This window comes from Ursus americanus, chromosome 30 (genome assembly GCF_024610735.1).
Source record: "Ursus americanus isolate L20-20 chromosome 30, mUrsAme1.1.p, whole genome shotgun sequence".
NCBI classification, from domain to species: Eukaryota; Metazoa; Chordata; class Mammalia; order Carnivora; family Ursidae; genus Ursus; species Ursus americanus.
The window spans coordinates 943,343-965,028 of record NC_142156.1 but is presented as its reverse complement, the minus strand read 5'-3'; the positions used below and the strand labels follow the sequence as shown (position 1 = coordinate 965,028).

Below are 21,686 nucleotides of genomic sequence, written 5' to 3'. Positions count from 1 at the left end.
AATCACCGTACTGTACATTAGATCCTCAGAACTCATTCATCTTTGACCTGGAAGTTTGTGCCCTTTGACCAGCATCCCCTCACTTCTCTCAACCCCCAGACCTGGCAACCACCATTATACTCTCTATGAATTTGGCTTTTTTTAGACTTCACCGTTAAGTGAGATCATACAGTATTTATCTTTCTCTGTTTGACTTATTTCACTTAGCATACTGCCCTCGAGGTCCATCCATGTGCTATCACACATGCCTGTCTTTCTCATGACTGAACAGTAATCTGTTGTATGTACACACCACATCTTCTTTATCCATTCATCTTTGGATGGACACTTAGCTGTTTCCATATCTTGGCTGTTGTGAACAATGGTGTGATAAATGTTCCTCCCCCGTCCACCTGTAGATGTCTACTTGTTCAGCGGGTAGCAAAGCAGTTGCTTGTATGCTGTCTTACAGAGGTTTAGTTATGTTTATTTATAGTTCCTGTCATCCAGAATAGAGTTCAGAGGGCTAGGCCAGGAGACAATTCCCCCAAACATACTGTTTTCAGAAGTGCCCCAACCTCTAAGGTAACTTGTATTACTTGGAGTCCTTCTCTTCACTCAAACTCATACAGCGGACTTCTGGTGGAAAGTTCCTATACTGATGTCTCCCTTGTCACCCTGACCCTTCTCCTGGTGGCACCCTCAGCCTTTCCGCTCACTTCAAAATGTGGTAGTAATGGTTTTGAGCAGGAATTGGCCAACTATGGCCCCCGGGCCAACAACAACACACAACCTGTTTTTGTACAAGCTTCAAGTTAAGAATGTTTTCTACATTTTTAAAGGATTGAAAAAGTAAAAAACAAAGATTATTTCATGACACATGAAAATCATATGAGATTCAAATTTCACGTCTACAAATAAAGTTTTATTGGAAAACGGCCCCATTCATTTGTTCACGTATTGTCTATGGGTATTTTCCTGTTCTAATTACAGAGTGGAGTGGTTGCAACAGAGACCAGATGGCCTGAAAATCTAAAATATATATATGGGCCCCTTATAGCAACGGTTCACTGACTCCTGGTTCAGAGCATGGACCCTGGAGCCAGTCTGCTCAGGGTTTGAATTTCGTTCTGACACTAACTTATGATGTGGGCAATATCTTAGCATGTTCTGGGCCATGCTTTCCACATTTGTAAGGGGGGAGGATGAAAATAGTTTGATTTATCTCATTAGCTTGTGTGAGGATTAAACAAGTTGATTTAGAATAGTGCCAGGCACAGGCCGTGAATATTAATTATTATTGTTACACTACAGCTGGTAACCATGGAAAATCTATCTGGTGTTAAATAAAAATTCTAGATCGAATGTGTGTTTCTTAACTGACCATGAAGTAATAGGAAGACAAATCTGCTGACTATGACAGTCACTTAAACAATATAGTCACAGTGTCACTGTTACCAAGCGGCTGCAGAATGAAACTTCACTCTTGTCCCAAATAAAGGTCAAATTTAGGCATTTAATTTCCTGGTTTCCTACAGCATCCAGGAATCTCAGCAACCAAGTGGTTTTCTTTTGTTTATTTTATTTTGAAGAAGGTTGAATAAAACTTTCCATTTTTTAATGGTCCTCTATAGTAATTTTTCCATGTAAAATATAATTTTATATAGTTGTATTATGGCATATACAATTTAATTATTTTTTACTTAAGCTTACATTATAATTTTTTCACATTGCTTCTTAGTTCCCACCATCTCTTGTTTTAAAGAGTTTAAGGAAGACAGATTTTCAAGTTCATATAGGAACTTTTCAAGATACATCTATAAGCAAAGTTTTGAAAACTCAGGTGGTTTTCATTGCTTCTCACCTACGTATTGATCCAATTTTCATCAGACTGATGACTTTGAATTGCTCATGTCATTGGTTTCTCCCAAAGGTGATCTTGGAGCATATTTCGATATTTGCAGCAACGAGCATTCGTTTTAGAGGGTTTTTTTTTTTTTTTAGATTTTATTTATTTATTCGACAGAGATAGAGACAGCCAGCGAGAGAGGGAACACAAGCAGGGGGAGTGGGAGAGGAAGAAGCAGACTCCTAGCGGAGGAGCCTGATGTGGGGCTCGATCCCACAACGCCGGGATCACGCCCTGAGCCGAAGGCAGATGCTTAACCGCTGTGCCACCCAGGCGTCCCAGCAACGAGCATTCTAGAAACAAACTAAAGGCTTTTTGCTGTATTCATGAAGAGGGTTCCCAAGCATAAATCTTGCAGCGATGGGGATGAGGATATGACTGGCATTAGAACACCGACCATCATTTCTCACTCAGCAGAGAAACAGGACCTACAAAGCCACATGGCAGAGGCAAGAACAGACCCAAAGATGCTTACCAGACAAATCATTTGGGGGGCAAAGAGTAGATAGTGAGTTTGTAGGGTACAATTTTTAAAAAAATTGCTCCTAGGGGTGTGGAGGTCAGTTCCTTCGTCCCATTTGGCTCACAGGTCCCAAATAACCATGCATCGCCCTGCACCTGACCTACATACAACCACCTTGTCCTAAAGCATTTGCCCTTGAAAGACCTTAAAGTGGTGGTTAGAGCCAATTACGTTTTTCCTCTATTTTGGGGGGGGTGCATTCTAGCAGCTACATTCACTCATATGTAGGCTCAAAGAATGAGCCTCTTCTACCTAGAAAAAAAAAGAGACGCTTTTTAAGCAGAATCCATAACTTCCCTCAGAGAAGCAATCAAGTCAGCGCAAAATAAACCTGGTAATCAATGGAGGAAGTGAAGCTCTTGCCAGTTACCCTCACATGCATCTATTCTCTTAGGCATTGTAAGGGATAGCCACAATTTTCATGTCAAACTAGCCTCCAAATTCATGTATCCTCATTTCTTTCTCCAAGGCACCTTCAAGCAGAGTGTGCTGGTGCATAAATATGTTTGTATTTGTGTAGATTTTGGAGTCTGAATATCTCTGGTTGTGAGGTATGCTTACTGTTTCTTCTGAAAAGATATCAGAGGAAAGAGCAAGTGGTATTTCTGGGAATCCTGCTCTTATTCCACCCACCCATCTAGTTGACTCCCTAATTCTCAGCCTCATTTTAATAAAAGACATTGAGTAGCTCTGCGTTTATGATTTAAATGGACTTTCAAATTGGGATTTAACCATCTGATATAACAAAGTGGGCGGACTTCAGTCTTCAGAGGGAAAAGAATAAACATACCGAAAGCTGTAATTAAAATTTTGCCTTTGCCTCCAACCCTCTTCATGCAACTATTGTCAAACTTGAAATATCCAGTGCCCAAATTCCAACCTCAGGTTTTACAAAAAGTGGTAGGGGGTGGCAGCTGAAAACATTCCAGAAAAGGCAGCTGAAATGATTTTGGTAGAAATCCAGATCCGCCGGATGAGCATGAACACGCTGACGTGTATTAAATTCAGAATGTACCGGAGGTTAGAGACCATTGGTCAATTTCCTTGAACAGAGGGGGTTAAAATAACTTTGTGAAGCCCGCATTCTAGAACGCAAATGCTTCAGCTCCTAACGGTCCACGTGGAGGCATCACCGAGGAAGGTATGACCAAGTAGGCCCTAAAGAAATAAGAAAGAAAAACTTCAATACAGAACAATTGGGTATATTTACCAGTTACTCAAGCCCCCAACCTTAGAGTCATCCTTGACCCATCTTGTCTCTCACACCCAGGGATGAGATCCAAGGTCTCTGGGGCCTGAAGCATATATAGTAAAGATCTTAAGAAAAGACACACACACACACACACACACACACACACACACACACACACGCGGGTTTTTTTTTTCTTTGCAAACTTTCCAGAAACATAAGCTAATGAAAGTGTCCAGAAGCCTCACAGTAAATTCCCCTCTGTGCACACTGCGCTCCTGTTGGTTCTGCCTTCAGTATATGTAAGAATCCAGCCTCTTTTCCATCTCTCCCCTACCATCCTGGACCCAACTACTTTCATTTCTTGCTTGAACTACTGAAATATTACTATGTCTTCCCTTGGGCCTTTGTAGTCTGTTCGTCCCACAGGCAAGCAAATTAGATTGTGTCCTCGGTTGGCTTAAAACCCTCCAACTTCGTCTTCTGTTGTACTCTGTAAGTCCTTACAGTGCCTTTCAGGGTGCCACTCTATCTGGCCACCCTGTGCCTCTTGGACCAAGTTTGCTCCTCACTCACCTCTTACCGACCAGGATTCCTTGCAGTTTTGGGAACCTGCTAAACATGCCTCCAGGCTTCTGCATTTGTCATTCCTGTTATCCAGAATACTTTCCCCTGGAATCCGTACTTCTGTCTGGTCTTACACTTCAATGTCACCTTCGCAGACCACCCAGTATAAAACAGCAGCAGCCTGTCCCCCCAGACATCCTCTCTTCCCTGCTTTGCATTTGTCTCTACATGCTCAGTGTCATGTGGCATATCTTTGTTTGTTTTACTCTCCTCTTCCAGACTGCAGGCTCTATGACGGTAGGGATTTTACTGTATTCACTGCTGCGATCCATTCTTACAACAGTGCCTAACGTTTGTGGAAAGAAGAGATTATCTAGCCTGGGTCATTAGGTTAATCATGATGTCATTGGCAGGGAAAGAAAAAATATATTCAGGGAGATGGTGGAATGCCTTCATGCCTTCTGGATGTTAAGTCTAAAGTGACAGATTCTTAAATTATCACTATATGCTGTAAATAAATACCTATTTTTGATGGAGAAGAAAGTGAGTGCTAGGAGTAACCCGCCTAGAACAGGACCTTTTTTTTTTTTTACATTTTTTATTTTATTTTTTAAAATATTTTTTTATTATGTTAGTCACCATACAGTACATCCCTGGTTTTTGATGTAACGTTCGATGATTCATTAGTTGCGTATAACACCCAGTGCACCATGCAATACATGCCCTCCTTACTACCCATAACCAGCCTATCCCATTCTCCCACCCCCCTCCCCTCTGAAGCCCGCAGTTTGTTTCTCAGAAGTTGTGGTCCATACACACGTAGTAAAAGGGAGTGAAACTTGACTGGAGAATTCGTGCATTGTAACTTTAGTAACTTTTGTAAAACCAGATATGAAATTAAAAAAAAAAAAGCATGAGAGACTATGGACTCTGAGAAACCTTTTTTTTTTTTAATTTCATATCTGGTTTTACAAAAGTTACTAAAGTTACAGTGCACGAATTCTCCAATCAAGTTTCACTCCCTTTTACTACGTGTTTATCTTTCATGTTCCAAATAGGCAAGGAAAATTTCACAGACTGCAAGGACAAAACAATTTCTTTCAAGAGGTATTTTCTCAAACCGTGAACACAAATCGGCTGGTCATTTACTCTGAGATTTTACTTCTGTGGGTCAGGTAGCAAAACGTTCCTCCCCTTCACTCCTCAACTGGGGGTCTCTAATCCCATCTTCATTTCCCAGGTCTCTCCAGGAAGAAGTGAGTTCCAGGAGGGGTTTCAGAGGGCTCCAACAAGAGCCTTCTGCAGTTCAAAGGAGCAGTCCCTGGATTTGGCTGTTGGTCAAAGGATGCAATCAGTGAAGGAGAGAAGACTGGACGTGCCCTGTCCCCGTCTCCGCCTCCGCGGGGATGCTCTTTAGGCTGCTGGTCTCTTGGAAAAGGGGGGTCTTGGGGCGAACTTTCCCCTGGAGCATAAGGGTGTGCATTTCTCCAGCTGGGGAGGAGTCCCGGTGTTTGGGGGGTACAGGATGTCCAAGTTAAGGCTCTCTAAAGAATTTTTCCCAACGGATCTCCCCCAGGAAACTGACACTTCTGAGGAGCTTTTCTCCCTCGCATCAGGTCTCTATTTACCCGAAGAGTAAATGAGCCTGTTTTGAAAGCTATAAAAGGTGGCGCGGGGGGATCACGTCTGCCCTGGAGTCCGGCTTCCGGCTCTCTCAGTGTCAGTTAAAGCTCCAGGGGGTGAACGCAGTTGTCAACTGCTCATTCATTCAACAAATATTTATTGAGCGCCCGCTGAGTGCCAGGCACTGGGGGTGCCCGGGCCCCAGTAGCAACTTAAGAATTTATACTCGTTCCCCCAGAGGCGCGGCGCACAGTGGGAGCGACCCCGCACTCCTCGCCCACCCGCAGCTCCCCTGGGTGTGTCCCGCGCCTCCAGCGCTGCCCTCCCGACGCCCCCCGGGATCCAACCTCGAGGGTTTAACCCGGGGGAGGAAGGCGGGGGGGGGGGGGGCGGCGCCAAACACTCAAAGGAAAAAAACCTGAGCCCAGTCGGCCCTGGGAAACCGCTCCCGGGAAGCACGCGAGGCGAACCCAGGAGAGCGCAGCGCCCCGGGGCGGGCGGGAGAGGCCGGCGCCCGCGGGTCGGGGCGGGGAGGCGGCCCCGGCGGGAGGAGGGCGCGGCCCGCGGCAGGGGCTGGGGCCGCGCCGCAGGGAGGGGCGCGCGACGGCGGGGCTGCCCGGCCCAGCAGGTGACCGCGGGCCGGGGCGGAGCAGGAGCAAATCCGCGCGCGCGGCGCGGCGGGGAGACGGCTCGCGGGGTCGGCGAAGTTTGCCGGAACACGGCGGAGGAGCCCGAGCCGTGCAGGAGCGCGGCACGGCGGCTGCCGGGGACGCAGGAGCTGTAGCCGCCGCAGCCGCCGCTGCGGGGCGACGTCGCCGCCATGGCCAGCTGGATCCCGACCAAGAGGCAGAAGTACGGGGTTGGTGAGTGCTCGCCCCACCCCGCCCGCGCCCTGCTGCCGCGAAGTTCGCGGGAGCGGCCCTGCCTTGGGCAAAGTTGGGTGGCGGACGCCGGGCCGCTGGGTACCCGCGCTGCCCGGCACCGGTTTCGGCTCCCGCTGCCCTCGCGGGCTCAAGCAGAGCTCAACTCCCGCAGCGGCAGTTCCCGGTTGGGGACGTCCCTCCGGGTTTGGGGAATCCGAGTGCACTCGGGCTCCGGGACTGGTAATTGGGCTCCAGAACCCAGAGCTCCAGCGCTTTGCATGGTGGGAACGTCAAAAGATGAGCGCTCGCTTGCTATTCATTCATTTGGGGCACCGGGCCTGGGTGCTCGCCTTTCTCCTCCCCATCCTTGGGGTTTCATTGAGTAGTTGTAATCGGCCGCCGTCGGCGGATTGCGGGTTGCCGCTCGCGGACCCGGGGCTTTCTGCCTTCCCTCTTCCTGGGTTCTCTCTGATGTCCCAAAGTGAGGGTTTGGCGGGAGAAAGCCGCCCGCCCCCCTTTCCTCCCAGGGACTGGGACCCTGCTAACAGTTATAAACTGAATGGGAAACTGAAGTCGTGGGGTGGAGGTGATGGAAGAGACATGAAGTGTGTGACCAGGCAACGGGGGTGGTTGCGCTGGGGGCTGATTGTGCAAACACCCTCGTCGCTAACGGAGCGTGTATGAGACGGTGTAAGACTGCCTTCCGAGCCCCGAGTTTCGTCGTGGGATAACATGAGGATTTTTTTTTTTAAAGATTTTATTTATTTATTTGACAGAGATAGAGACAGCCACCGAGAGAGGGAACACAAGCAGGGGGAGTGGGAGAGGAAGAAGCAGGCTCCTAGCGGAGGAGCCTGATGTGGGGCTCGATCCCATAACACCGGGATCACGCCCTGAGCCGAAGGCAGACGCTTAACCGCTGTGCCACCCAGGCGCCCCAACATGAGGATATTTTGTTAAGAAAACTGTGACAGGTCCTGGCCAGGCCCTTGGCATTCCTAGCAGCCCTCCTGGAAGAACCCCCACCACCCGCGGAGGGATTGTTGTTGTGTTGTTTTGCATCGGAAACACTGGATGTGCCTGGTTTTGACCCGGGTGAAAAACCATGGCCCTTGCACCTTTTAACCAGGAGCGAGGTTGCAGAGGTCTCCTGGAAAGACTGCCTTAAGTCCGGCGATTACAAGGGCAAGTAGACTTCCTGGCGGTTCCCTAGAATAAACAACAGTTGTGTGTGTTGAGAATTTTATCACTTCCTCTCAGGTTCATTCACTGGGCCCATTTGTAATTTAATCTTTTACTTTCGTCCCTTTCCTGCCCCCATTTTCCCTCCGAGCTTCAGTTAGGAGTGGTCCCTGAACCTCTTCCGTGCTTCTGCGTTTTCTGTCAGTGGAGTTCTTTCAGAGATACTCTTAACATCCTCTGGGTGCTTTTTACCTCTGTAACCGCGAGTCAGTTAAACCAACAACCAGACCCTTTTACATTTACTATAGTATTCTTGATTGTGACCCTTTATGTATGTATGTATCTGTGTATATAATAATATATATTGTATATACATAATTCCTTGTTTTCCCTCTGCTCCAAAAAGCTTGTTTCCTCTTAAATTTTATTTAGAATCCTTGCACTCTCCTGTGGCTACAACTCAGAAATGAGTAGGCGTTTCTTCTGCCTCAGACTACCTGGTCCTGGGGCTTCAGGCAGGTGCCAGCACTAGCCAGTAGTTATGGAAGTGAAATGGTCTAAGATAGAGGGAATCCATTTCTTTATTTTTGAGCATTTCAGAGTACTACTAAATTAAAGCATATTTAGCAATGCCTAATCATTAATTACTACTTACAAAGTTTAATTTTATCAGTTTTAATTTTAACAGGATCCAAAACTATTATGACTTTTGTGTAGTTAATGCAAGCATACCCCCAATATGGTTTTAATTGCCATAGTCATAGGAGCAAGTATGACATGTTTTCTTTTTAATATACTTTTTTTTTTTCTATTCTGGGGTCAGGTTCCCCCGTTATTTATCATCAGTCGAGAAAGGTATTTGAATTACATTTCCAGGGCATAGGTGGTAGCAAAATGGCCCCAGGATGTAATTTGGCACACTTATTTTACTAGACACAATAGATTCTGATTAATCTTGGCTTGACAAAAGGACCCACTGTTAGGACAGATTAGCTGAGGAGATAAATCACCATTGTTTTTTTTTTTTTTAAGATTTTATTTATTTATTCGACAGAGATAGAGACAGCCAGTGAGAGAGGGAACACAAGCAGGGGGAGTGGGAGAGGAAGAAGCAGGCTCATAGCAGAGGAGCCTGATGTGGGGCTCGATCCCAGAACGCCGGGATCACGCCCTGAGCCGAAGGCAGACGCTTAACCGCTGTGCCACCCAGGCGCCCCAACCATTGTTTATCCCTAAAACTCACTGTTGTTCCTAACACCTCCCTGCTTGGAAGCCTTCATTGGCCTACAGGGTAAAGTCTAAATTGAGCCCAATTTTCAAGGTTAAGATAATCTGGTTCAACCTATCTCCACCAACCTTATCTCTCCTGGCTTCTTTCTTGAACTCACCAGTGCCGACACTGCCCTTCCTTGCTCTTGCGCCATGTGCAATGGCGAGTCTCTCCTTTGAGACTTTGCTCTCTTGTGCCTGTCCCCTGTCCAGAGTGCCCTCCCACTTCTCCATCCCCCCAATCCGGCCTTTTCCTCAGGGCTCAAATCCATTGCCATTACTTCCCCAGATTTGGTATGAACCAGACCTTCCCAAACCTTTACGCCTGTCCTCACAGTCACTACATTGTGCCATCCTTTGTTACTTACCCTTTTATCCTTGGGTTCACTGAATCAGGTTATGGTTCTGTATTCCTGTCACAGTACTAGGCATAGAGCGTGTCTTCAGTAACCGCTTGTCCTTGGTGTTGAGGTGACATTCTAAAGCCCTAACCTAATTTCTGTGATGATTTAATGCAGTTCCTCTCCCACCCCCCCAACCCTCCATTCACCACCATTTGAGTTTTATTTTGTTTAGTTAAGTGCAGAAAGTGAGAGCCTTCACTCTGTCTTCATGTTTGCAAGTAAAAAGAGACAGACAGAGAGAGAGAGAGAGAGAGAGAGAGAGATGTGCTGTTGAGAAAATAAGGAAGCATAGAGTAGAAAGACTCACTTAAACAGAATTAGGAAAATTGGCTTGTTGGACTTTTGGGAGGATAGTAATCACTTACGAGTGTCTGTTGGTCAGATTGCGTTTCTGGGTGAAGGAAGCCATATGGTAGCCATTTTGAAGCATTTCAATGACTCACAGCTACTCTGTGTGAGGGTAGGGCTTTGATCTCAATTTGAATTTTGCTAAGTGAAGCTAGCAGTCTCTACTCATATTATCTTGGTGCCACTATTGGTTGCTCCTGACGTAGCCCAGATTTTTCTATGGGGACTGAGATGCAATCTGTCTGGGCTTTCTTGGTTATTAAACATAGCTGTGTTGGCTCAATCTCTAGCATTTAGAAGGGCCTAAATGACCCATGTGTGTTTTCTGTGTTATCAAGGGAGAGAAGCAGTAGATTTGCTTCTTTAAAGTTCTAGTCCATTCATATCCCAGTGTGAAGTGCTCCCTGCCAAGTGCTTAGAATAAAGTGCTCTTCCTATAGCCATGGAAAATTCCCTTTCCTCCTTCCTTTTTCTTTTTTCTTTCTTTCTTTCTTTCTTTCTTTCTTTCTTTCTTTCTTTCTTTCTTTCTTTCTTTCTTTCTTTCTTTCTTTTTCTTTCTTTCTTTCTTTCTTTCTTTCTTCTTTACTTTCTCTCTTTCTCTCACTCTTTCTTTCTTTCTTGATTTTTTTCTGTTTGAGGATATGAGGGTACAATCACTTTTATTTAGATTTAAAGCAAATGTTAGTGGTATATATCCAGGTTACTCTTCTGATGATTGGAAACATTTATGTTTAAGTCTGCACCCAAACAAGCTATTTATATCAATAACAGCCCCAGACTATGTTGATGGTTGATTTTTTTTTTTTGCAAAATAGTTCATTATTGCTTATTTGTGATCTCTACTGTTATAATGTGATAAAAGATAGTGTGGGAGAATCTTTGCTTTCTGTTTGATTCTGCTAGGCCCCATTAATCTGAATGCATTTAGCTTGGTAGAGTAGATTCTCGAATGCTGGTGTAAAAATTGAAAGCAGACCCTTGTAGCTCTTTGTTAATGCATTCAGGTGTGCTGTGGGTTCCCGTCCAGCTCTTGGGGGGAGGATCTCAGAATAATCTCTAGTATTACTAGTCCAGTTTCCCTTTAAAGAGAAGAACTTAGTGTCTAAAGAGGTAAAGTGAATTGCTTAACACAAGGTAATCTTTTGACTACATGAACTCCCTTGGTCATCTGGTTAAGCCAGTGGATCCCTTCCTTAGAATAATGATTTTAAATACACAAAGTCAACTCTGAAGGATTGAAAATGAAACCCAGTTGTATTGAAATACAGCTGTCAAGATATTTTTCAAAATTTGTGATATTGTAATATACGTGCTTATCTGTGCACTAGATACCAAGATCTCCTGGCAGGTCTAATAACTACCGTACTTTTGAATTAGTGATGAGCATGTATGATTTTCTTAAGATATCTGCAGTAACTGTGAAATGATATGAAAATACCTATGATTTCAGTTTGGTACAAGTGGGGGGTCTATTGCCTGTTGTCATAATTAAGGTACATGCTGAGGGTTAGAAAATAGAGATGTATTTTTTTCCCTTTTCAAGTCCATGGATCTCTGAATTTGAGCACAGACTAAAAATCCTTGGCTGAAGATCACACGGCAGATTAATTACTGAACCAGAGTAAGCAGCAGTAGTAAGTAACCCTTGTTGATCAGCTGTCTACAGAGGCAGGGTGCTGCTAGATATTGTACAGCTGATGAAGAAGTCTTTGCCCTAATGTGTTCTTGTTCTAATAACATCGAGGCTAAGAACAAAGGGCAGAGAGAAGTAATATTTATTATGAATTTACTTTGTTTTACAAAACCCTTTAATTCAGTATGTTCCAGGTACATGTGGGGGTTGTGGAGACATTTTCAGTGAGCCCATGAGATTGAAAACTTTTTTGGCTATGATGCTAAGATGTTATCGGCCTGTTTCACTCTACCCTCTCTTGAGTATATGGTTTCCCAGAGCCTGCATGAAGTGTGATATCACAGCAGATTGAACGCCGAAGTCGATGGGAGAACCCAGTTGCCTTTCATGAAGGTAGACATTAAAGAGATTTACGAAGATGCAAAGCAGTGCCTCTCCTAAGTGGTTTTGTTTGGAGAAGTGTTTTTTTTTTTAATGATTTTTTATTAGATTATGTTAGTCACCATACAGTACATCCCCGGTTTCCGATGTAAGGCTCGATGATTCATTAGTTGTGTATAACACCCAGTGCTCCATGCAATACGTGCCCTCCTTACTACCCATCACCGGTCTATCCCATTCCCCCACCCCCCTCCCCTCTGAGGTCCTCAGTTTGTTTCTCATAGTCCATAGTCTCTCATGCTTCATTCCCCCTTGTGATTACCCCCCCTTTCTTTATCCCTTTCTTCCCCTACCGATCATCCTAGTTCTTATGTTCCATAGATGAGAGAAATCATATGATAGTTGTCTTTCTCTGCTTGACTTATTTCACTTAGCATTATTGGAGAAGTGTTTTTATTTGGAAAAATACATATTCACAAAAAACATGCATTGGGTTTATTATGATTATTTTATTATTTATTTAAATTTTTAAAAACTTTTATTATTTGAGAAAGAGTGTGCAAGAAGGGGGAGGAGCAGAGGGAGAAGAACGAGCAGACTCCACCCTGAGCATGGAGCCCAAGGTGGGGCCTGATCACAGGACCCGGAGATCATACCCTGAGCTGAAATCAAGAGTCGGTCACTCAACCAACTGAGCCACCCAGGTGCCCCATGATTATTTTATTTTTAAGATTTTATTTATTTATTTGAGAGAAAGAGAGCACAAGTGGAGGAGGAGGGGGGGAGGGGGGAGGGGGAGGCAGAAGCAGACTCCCTGCTGAGCAGGGAGCCCCCTATGAGGCTCCATCCCAGGACGCCAAGATCTTGACCTGAGCCAAAGTCAGCTGCTTAACTGACTGAGCCACCCAGGCGCCCCTATTATGATTATTTTAAATTAGTTAAGTAAAAAAGTATAAAATGTCTCGGTTTTACTTTCTAATATGGTAAATAGTGACAGATGGAACCCAGATAAACAAAATCTCTTTGAGAGTCTCGTAACTTTTAAGAGTATAAAGGGGTTCCAAGACCAAAAAGTTTCAGCTTTGCTTCTCTACCTGCTATTTCATTAAATTGAGATAATGCTGTAGTTCTCATCTATCGTCCCCTTTCCCAGATAAGACAACTGAGGCTCACAGAGGGTACGTTTTTCATCTATGGCTGTATAATCTTACTCTCAAGCCAAAACTCTACTCCATATGTTTCCCCAGACTTTAGTTGTTCGTTGTCACCTTGATCTCTGCCGTGTCCAGGTGACCTTGTGAAGCAGCTTCATGCCTGATTCCAACCCGTTTGCCTGGTCTGTTTCCTAGTTCATCTTCTATGTTGCGACCTTTTTTTTTTTTTGTCTTTACTGAAAACAATTATTGCAAAAGAAAATCCTACATTCCTACCACTAAAGGAGAACCAGTATCACATGTCATAGGAAAGAGCAACTATAAAAATAACACCAACAAAAATAAAACAGCAGTGTACTGGAGTCTGGCTAGAATCTGGTACCTGTCAAGCCATTTCTCTATTAAAGAGCAAGGATGATGCCCAACTCCAGCGTTCTCTCTGTTGTAATGTAGATCCCTGTGATTGGTGGAAGTTAATATTCTGTAAAGTAGCTGGGAACACTGACTTAGGGAATACTGAGCCATCGCTCCTAGGCGAAATTCAAGGTCAGGTTGCTGTGAGCCTCTGGTCACATTTTCATCAACTGGTCAGTACATAACCTTATTTTATGTGTCTTCCGTGTAAGGTTTAAAGACTTTATTTATTTATTTATTTATTTATTTATTTATTTATTTATTTATAAAGATTTTATTTATTTATTTATTTATTTATTTATTTATTTATTTATTTGACGGAGAGAGAGACAGCCAGTAAGAGAGAGGGAACACAGGCAGGGGGAGTGGGAGAGGAAGCAGCAGGCTCCCAGTGGAGGAGCCTGATGTGGGGCTCGATCCCAGGGCTCTGGGGTCACGCCCTGAGCCGAAGGCAGATGCTTAACCACTGAGCCACCCAGACACCTCTTTGGCAGTCCTTCGACATTGGTTTATAGGTAGCATCCAGCATACCTCAGGAATCATGGGCTTTTATTTTTAAGTTTAAAAATGTTATATGCAAGTAATGAATCATGGAACTTTACATCAAAAACTAGGGATGTATTGTATGGTGACTAACATAATAAAAAATATTATTTTTTAAAAAAAGTAAGAGGTTAAAAAAAATGTGCTTTGGACATCAGGCGAAGAAATGACTTTGAGGCAGAGATTTGGGTAAGCAAGGGAAAGCAGAGGATGGTTGTGTTAATTTTATTTTTGCAAGTGATGTCCAGGCCGTGTGCTCCGGCAGTCGGGACTCAAACGATTGTCTGAATTACTGGCAGCCAGTTCCCAAGCAAGAGACGAAAGTGGTCTTTGTCTTTCCCAAAGCTCTGTGCCATCGCAAAGCTGCTGTTGTTCCAGTGGCTTTATAGTCATGGATCCACGTTTCCAGATTGTGCCATTTTCTCCTACTTTCCCATACCCCATTAAACTCGGGGACTGCCCATGTCAGATACAGTAGTTGGACCCCTTGGAAGCCCTCTCTCTCTAAGAATCCTAGGCATCCATTCTTTATCTTGTCAAATAACTTGAGGAAAAGAGATCGGAGCAGAGATTCATTCCCTCTTGAAGATAGCTCTTGGCTGACTCAGCCAAGGTGCGTAAGAATGCATCCTGCTGACCGGTTTGTTACATGTGTACCTGGGACAGGATGTGCCGTACTTTGTCTGTACTTTCTCTGAGCCTGGAGTGATAGGGCTCTCCCTCCCCAGACTTTCCTGCTGGAGACTGGTTATAAGTCATAAATCTGAGTTACAGAATCTGACAGCTTTGCCTTTTTGTGTGTAGAATCAAAATATTAAGGGCTAGAGTCTATACGTATCCCTTCATAGCTAACATCCTTGTATATTGGAAAAATATGCCGCAGAGGCATAAAGTGATTAACCAGAGTCATGGGTCTACTAGCAGATTTGTTTCAGCCTATTGTCTTCTGGCTGCTTCCTCTCTCTTTATAACCAGACAGAGCAAGTTTCTTTATACGCCTACTTAGGGGTCTGACAAGTAATTGAACCCCACGCAGTCCTAACGGGAAAATGTCTGTCTTCCCTGGGTTTTTTCTAGGTGGAGGTTTGTTATAAAGAAGATCCAGCTATCAAATCATCTTCTCCCCCCCCCTTATTGAAATATCATTGACATATAACATGATGGCAAGTTCACTTGTACAGTGTCAAGTGTCTAGAATGTGAAATGATCACCACGTTAAGTCTAGTTAACATCCATAAGCACACATCGTTATAAAGTTTTCCTGGTGATGGAGACCTTTTTTTTTTTTTAAGATTTATTTATTTATTTTAGAGAGAAATAGCATGAGTAGGAGGGGCAGAGGGAAAGGCAGAGGGAGAGAGAGAGTCTCAAGCCGACTCCACACTAAGCATGGAGCCCGAGGTGGCTCGATCCCGTGATCCTGAGATCACAGCCTGAGCTGAAACCAAGAGTTGCACGGGTAACCAACTGCGGCACCCAAGCGCCCCGTGATGAGGACTTTTAAAGGCTAATTTCAACTTTCAAATAGACAGTACAGTATTATTAACTGTAGTCATTAGGCTGTACACTACATCCCCAGGACTTACTTATTTTAGAATTGGACTTTTAAAGGCTAATTTCAACTTTCAAATAGACAGTACAGTATTATTAACTGTAGTCACTAGGCTGTACATTACATCCCCAGGACTTACTTATTTTAGAATTGGAAATTTGTACCTTTCGATCGCCACCCATCCCCCACCTCTGGCAGCCACCAATCTGTTCTATCTATGAGTTCCATTTTTGGGTTTTTTTTTTTTTTGCTTACAATCCACATGTAAGTGATATCAGACAATATTTGTCTTTCTCTCTCTGTCTTCTTTCACTTAGCATAATCCTGCAAATGGCAGGATTTTCTTCTTTTTTATGGGTGAATAATATTCCGGTGTGTCTGTATCACATTTTCTTTATCCATTCATCCATCAGTGGACGCTTAGCTTGTTTCCAAATCTTGGCTATTTTAAATAATGATGCATGAAACATGGAGGTGCAGCTATCTTTTCAAGTTAGTGTTCCTTTGAATAAATACCCAGAAGGGGGATTGATGGATTAGATGGTAGTTCTATTTTTAATTTTTGAGGAAACTCCATACTGTTTTCCATACTAGCTGCACTAATTTACATTCCCATCAACTGACACAAGACTTTCCTTTGCTCCATATCCTCACTAATACTTGCTTCTTGTCTTTTTAATAATAACGTTCTAAAAGATTTGCGGTGATATCTCATTGTGGTTTTGATTTGTGTTTCCCTGATGATTCGTGACATTGGACATCTTTTCATGTGTCTCTGGGGCATGTGTCTTTGGAAAAATGTCTGTTCATATCTTCTTCCCATTTCTAATTTGGATTTTTTTTTTGCTACTGAGTTTATGATTTCTTTCTATATTGGATAACTCCTTATCAGATAGGTGATTTGCAGATATTTTCTTTCATTTGGTAGGCTGCCTTTCCGTTTTGTTGACGGTTTTCTTTGCTGTTCACCTTCCCCTTTTTAAGAGTTCTGGGAAGGAAGGATGTTTTGAAGGTTTGAGCCTGCAAAGTAGAAGTCACGCTGTGGGTTCCATGGTGGTCATGTTTCAGGCCTGCTATGGGCCCAGTGGTCTTTGGTCCATGGTATTGACATAATGTCAGTCGCCCAGCACCATGGTATTGAAATAATGTCAGTCGCAAAATTAATAAGTAGTGTGACAGTCTTACAACTTTACAGGCATGTTTGAGAATGAATATTACTATGGTTTACCGAGTGTTGATGGGTGAAGGAGAGGTCATGTATCGATCATAAAGGATTATAATATTGACCTGGAAGTGAGAGAACGTTGGTCTTTTTTTAGACCTGTATTTTGAGCAAAATAGTGATGCTTTATTCAGAACACTTAAGCTAGGAGAAGTCTGAGCAAGGCTCCCTGCTGTCGTGGGGGATGCCAGTCCTCCTGCACTGTTCTGATGGGAAGGGGCAGTGGGCAGTTCGATACTGGGAGGATATGCTCCCTCATCTCAGGCCGAGAGCTACTGTGGACTTCGTATTGGAACACACTCCTCCTAGAACAGGGCTGGCGTCCGTCTACCTGGTTTCTGAGCTCTCCAGCCAGGCTTTGAGCTCCCTTATGAACAGAAGCAAATAAACAGAGAAGGCTTGCCCCCCACATCATGACAGCGTGATTCATTTTAGTTTTTCCATCTCACAGGATTGTGAGGCATAGTTTCTATGAACTTCCATGCTTGTATATCTTTTCTCAATCAGTGGGTACTCGAAGCATAGTTACACATTTATTGTCTTTGAAAAAGGAATCCAAAGGCTCAGAAAATGTTGGGAACTTTGGTATAAGCGTAATTCTAATGTGCCGTGTCTTATAAGAATACTGTATGTGCCGTATCATTGTGGTCTGAAAGATCCAATTAAAATTGGTATAACCTTGGGGCGCCTGGGTGGCACAGTGGTTGGGCGTCTGCCTTCGGCTCAGGGCGTGATCCCGGCGTTACGGGATCGAGCCCCACATCAGGCTCCTCCACTGGGAGCCTGCTTCTTCCTCTCCCACTCCCCCTGCTTGTGTTCCCTCTCTCACTGGCAGTCTCTATCTCTGTCAAATAAATAAATAAAATCTTAAAAAAAAATCTTTAAAAAAAAAATAAAATAAAATAAAATTGGTATAACCTCTATCAAATATTGATTTAAAATGCATATACCTTTTGACTTACCAATTCCACTTCTGTGAGTTTATCCTGAAGATACAGTAACACATGTGGGGAATGATATATGGACAAGTGTATTCATTAGAGCATTTTCATAAAAAAATGTGAAAATGTATGTGAGTCAGTGGGGGATGGGTTTAGTAATTTATGGCACATGCATGTAAATATCAGGCTCAGACAGACAAAGTGTCTGCTAAAGATGATACTGATGATACTGGCATTTGGTGGTTTAAGGATGATCTCTTCAAAAAATGGTGCCGGGTCAATTGGTTGTGTATATTGAAAAAATGTGCTGGACCCTTGCCTCATGCCAAAAGAATTGATCACTGGACCCCTACTTCATGCCATAAAAAATGATTCCAAAGGTCTGAAAGGTGGAGACTTTCAAAAGAGAGCACAATAGGGGTGTCTGGGTGGCTTAGTCAAGCATCTGACTCTTGATTTTGGCTCAGGTCATGATCTCAGGGTTGTGAGATTGAGCCCTGTGCCCGGCTCTGTGCTAAGCGGGGACCCTGCTTGAGATTCTTTCTCTCCCTCTGCCCCTCCCCCGCTTTCTCTCTTTCTCTAAGAATAAATAAATACATCTTAAAAAAAAAAAAAAAGCAGAGAGCATAAGAGAACATCTTGACCTTGGAATAGGCAGAGATTCTAAAAAGGGACACAAAATACACTAACTTAGGAAAAAAAAATTATACCAAGTCTATTAAAATTAAGAACTTCTGTTCACAGAAAGACACCCTTGAGAGATTAAAATGGCAACCCACAGAAGGAAGAAGACATTCCCAGTACACGTGTCTGACCAACGGATCATATTGCCAACATGTAAAGAACTAGAAATCAGTAAGAGAAAAGAATAACCCAATAGAAAAATGGGCAAAAGACTTGAATAGATTATCATAAAAGATGATAATCCAAATGTCCAGTAAACCTTTGGAAGGTGGCTGCTTTCCATTTGTCATCGTGGAGTTGTAAACACAATGGCAGCCCCACCAGAAGAGCTAAACAGAACAAACAAAACCATGGAGGGCACCTGGCTGGCTCAGTCAGTTCAGCATCTGCCTGCGGCTCAGCTCATGATCCCAGGGTCCTGAATCGAGTGCTGCGTCGGGCTTCTTGCTCAGCAGGGAGTCTACTTCTCCCTCTCCCTCTACCCTTCCCTCCTGCTGGTGCTCTCTCTCTCTCTCTCTCTGACGAATAAATAACTAAAATCTCTAAACAAAACCAAACCATGGAATCATTCCGGCTATTGGTGAGGACATATGGCTGTAGGAAGTCTCACGTGTCGTGGAAGCGTACATCGATCGGTACAACCATTTTGGAAAGCAGTTCAGTAGTTCCTAGGAAAGTTAGGCGTGGACCTCCTCTGTGCCTCAGCAGTTTCACTGTTAGGGGAATGACAAGTTTGTGCAGAATGTTCAAGTACACTAAATAAAATAGCCCCAAATTGGGAACTACACACATACCCGTTGGCAGTTGAACATATGTATCAATGATGGTGTCTCCACTCAATGAAATACCATAGGGCAGTGAGAATGAAGGATTTACATGTCCTCACAAAAATACAGTTTAATCCGACAAAAGGCTATGGGAAAGAAGGTGAACAGAAAAGGGTACCCATTGTATTATTGAATTTCTATAAATACGAATACAGGAGAAACTAATTGGTTTTTAGAAGTCAGGGTAGCGGTTACTCTAGGTGTGTGCAGGGTGAAAGGTGTGCTGGCAGTGAGGATGAGCAGAGCATTTAGGCTGTTGGTAATGTCCTTTCTTGATCAGGGTGCCGCATAGCTAGGTGATTCAGTTTATGAAAACCTAGTGCACTGTGCATGTGTGGCACGTGCATTTCCTGTATGTATATTACACCAAAAGAAGAATTTTGGAAAGGAAAAGAGTGAGGCAGCTATTTCCAAGATATATCTGAATGCAAGGGCAAGATGCAAAAAGTACCTATAGTACTAATTCTGTTAAATGAATATTTGTGCCTTACCCACTGTGTCCAGCACTGTTCAAGGCACTGAATGCAGTAGGCAGAGAAAGGTATGTGTTTGCGTGCGCTTGTAAATGCCAGACCATTTCTGAAACTGTACGTAAGAAATTGTCCCATCAGTCGTTTCTTGGAAGGGGATGGTGGATTGGGTGTCAGAAGTAGAGAGCTTTTATTGAGTACTTTTGCGTCTTTTAAAGTTTGTCTGATGTGGATTCGTTACCAATTTGAACAAATAAATAAATTGGACTTAAGGATCCTATGATTATTCATGTAATGTGTGACCTAAAGGCAGTAGCTGTTGTCACCTCTGTGTTAGGGGTCTAGCAAATGAAACAGAGTATTTTGGTGGTTTGCCCCAAATCACACAGGATGTCTTGTCTGGGTTCAGCAGTTAGGTCTTCGACCCCATCTCTCAAACTTACACTGACTCTTGCATATTCTAGCAGAAATCTAACCTTATGTGTCCCTGTGTACTTGAGGACAGTCTGTAATTTTGTATACTTTGCTTTCTATGGTTGGGTGAATTACTTATGACACACTCTGTCTCTGTTCACAATCAAAAACCAATTCCAAGATTGTTCTTCACTTAAGGGCAAAATGGAATCTTCATGTTTACACCAGTCTCATCTCTTTATAACCCTAAAACTAAAAACTCGCAGAATCACATCTCACTAATTCTAACCTATCGGCTGTCCTAAGGCCCTAGATGACTATTTTATGGCTGATAAACCATTAGTCTCTGGCTTTGACCCCTCTATCTGTTCAGAGACAGTAGGTGTGAGGTCATGGTCTTTTTTTGTTAAGGTAATGGACAGTCCCGTGGAATACATAAGACTTGGTGTCGTTGGGGCACCTGGGTGGCACAGCGGTTAAGCGTCTGCCTTCGGCTTAGGGCGTGATCCCGGCGTTATGGGATCGAGCCCCACATCAGGCTCCTCCGGTGGGAGCCTGCTTCTTCCTCTCCCACTCCCCCTGCTTGTGTTCCCTCTCTCGCTGGCTGTCTCTATTTCTGTCGAATAAATAAATAAAATCTTTAAAAAAATCTAAAAAAAAAAAAAAAAGACTTGGTCTCACATTACATAAAATATTTGGCTAACAAAACAGAACAGTTACATACGATTATTTCTTAGTCTAACAGCTTCACTAATAGGGTATGCCTTTCAAAAAAATAAGTCCTGTTCTGCATGAGTGAAGAAGAACAAGGTACAGATGTTGATTTACTCAGTGCCACATGGTAAGCCGACATGGTAACTACTTCCAGTCCTGCAGACTGTGGTTAGTGCCAGTGGCCAAACCACGCTTAAAATCAGAATTGTCAAGGCAGACGCAAGAGTGAAGTTTTGGAGGGTAGCTTCTTGTGGCTTGGAACTTTGAAGTTCAGGTCTACTAACTTTTGTTACTCTTGGCCTTTATGAAGTCATACAAGGCTCTAAGCCAAGTGAGAAGTTGGGAATATGATTAGCACACTTCCTGGTACCGCGGGCAGTATGGCGATCATTACCTGAAATTTTGCTAGGCCGGAGCCTGCCTGAGAGTACGCTGGGCTGGCAATCAGGTGCCCTTGTTTGCAGAGCAGGGTAGATTATTAAGTAGTTAATGTTGGTTAGCTCTGAACCCATCTTCAAAGGTCCAGACTAAACTCTAGTATCAAAGTGTCAAAGTTCTTATGGCTGGAAATGGCCTGGTCTTGCAAAAATTGTCATAGAAAATATGTGAATTCCCAGGGGTCTCTGGGTGAGGGGACTTCTATTCTCTGTTTCTGTGCTCTTGAAGTAGCACTCGCTCACTGGCTCAGATCAGTCTGGGATCTGAAGAGGTAAAAATAAATAATAAACTCACACATAACTGACTGACTAACATGGGTGTTTTGAGTCAGGCCAACTGGAATTTTTTTTTTTTTTAAGATTTTATTTATTCGACAGAGAGAGAGACAGCCAGTGAGAGAGGGAACACAAGCAGGGGGAGTGGGAGAGGAAGAAGCAGGCTCC

General features: G+C 43.6%; 1 protein-coding gene across 1 annotated transcript in view; it reads left to right on the top strand.

Annotated features, from left to right (window-relative positions):
- Window positions 1-21,686, top strand: part of LOC148107425 (small G protein signaling modulator 1-like) — an 84,531-nt gene that overhangs the window by 21,037 nt on the left and 41,808 nt on the right. Inside the window, 1 exon segment of the mRNA XM_087857153.1 lies at window positions 6,419-6,653. Coding sequence (XP_087713279.1) covers window positions 6,419-6,653 — 235 coding nt within the window.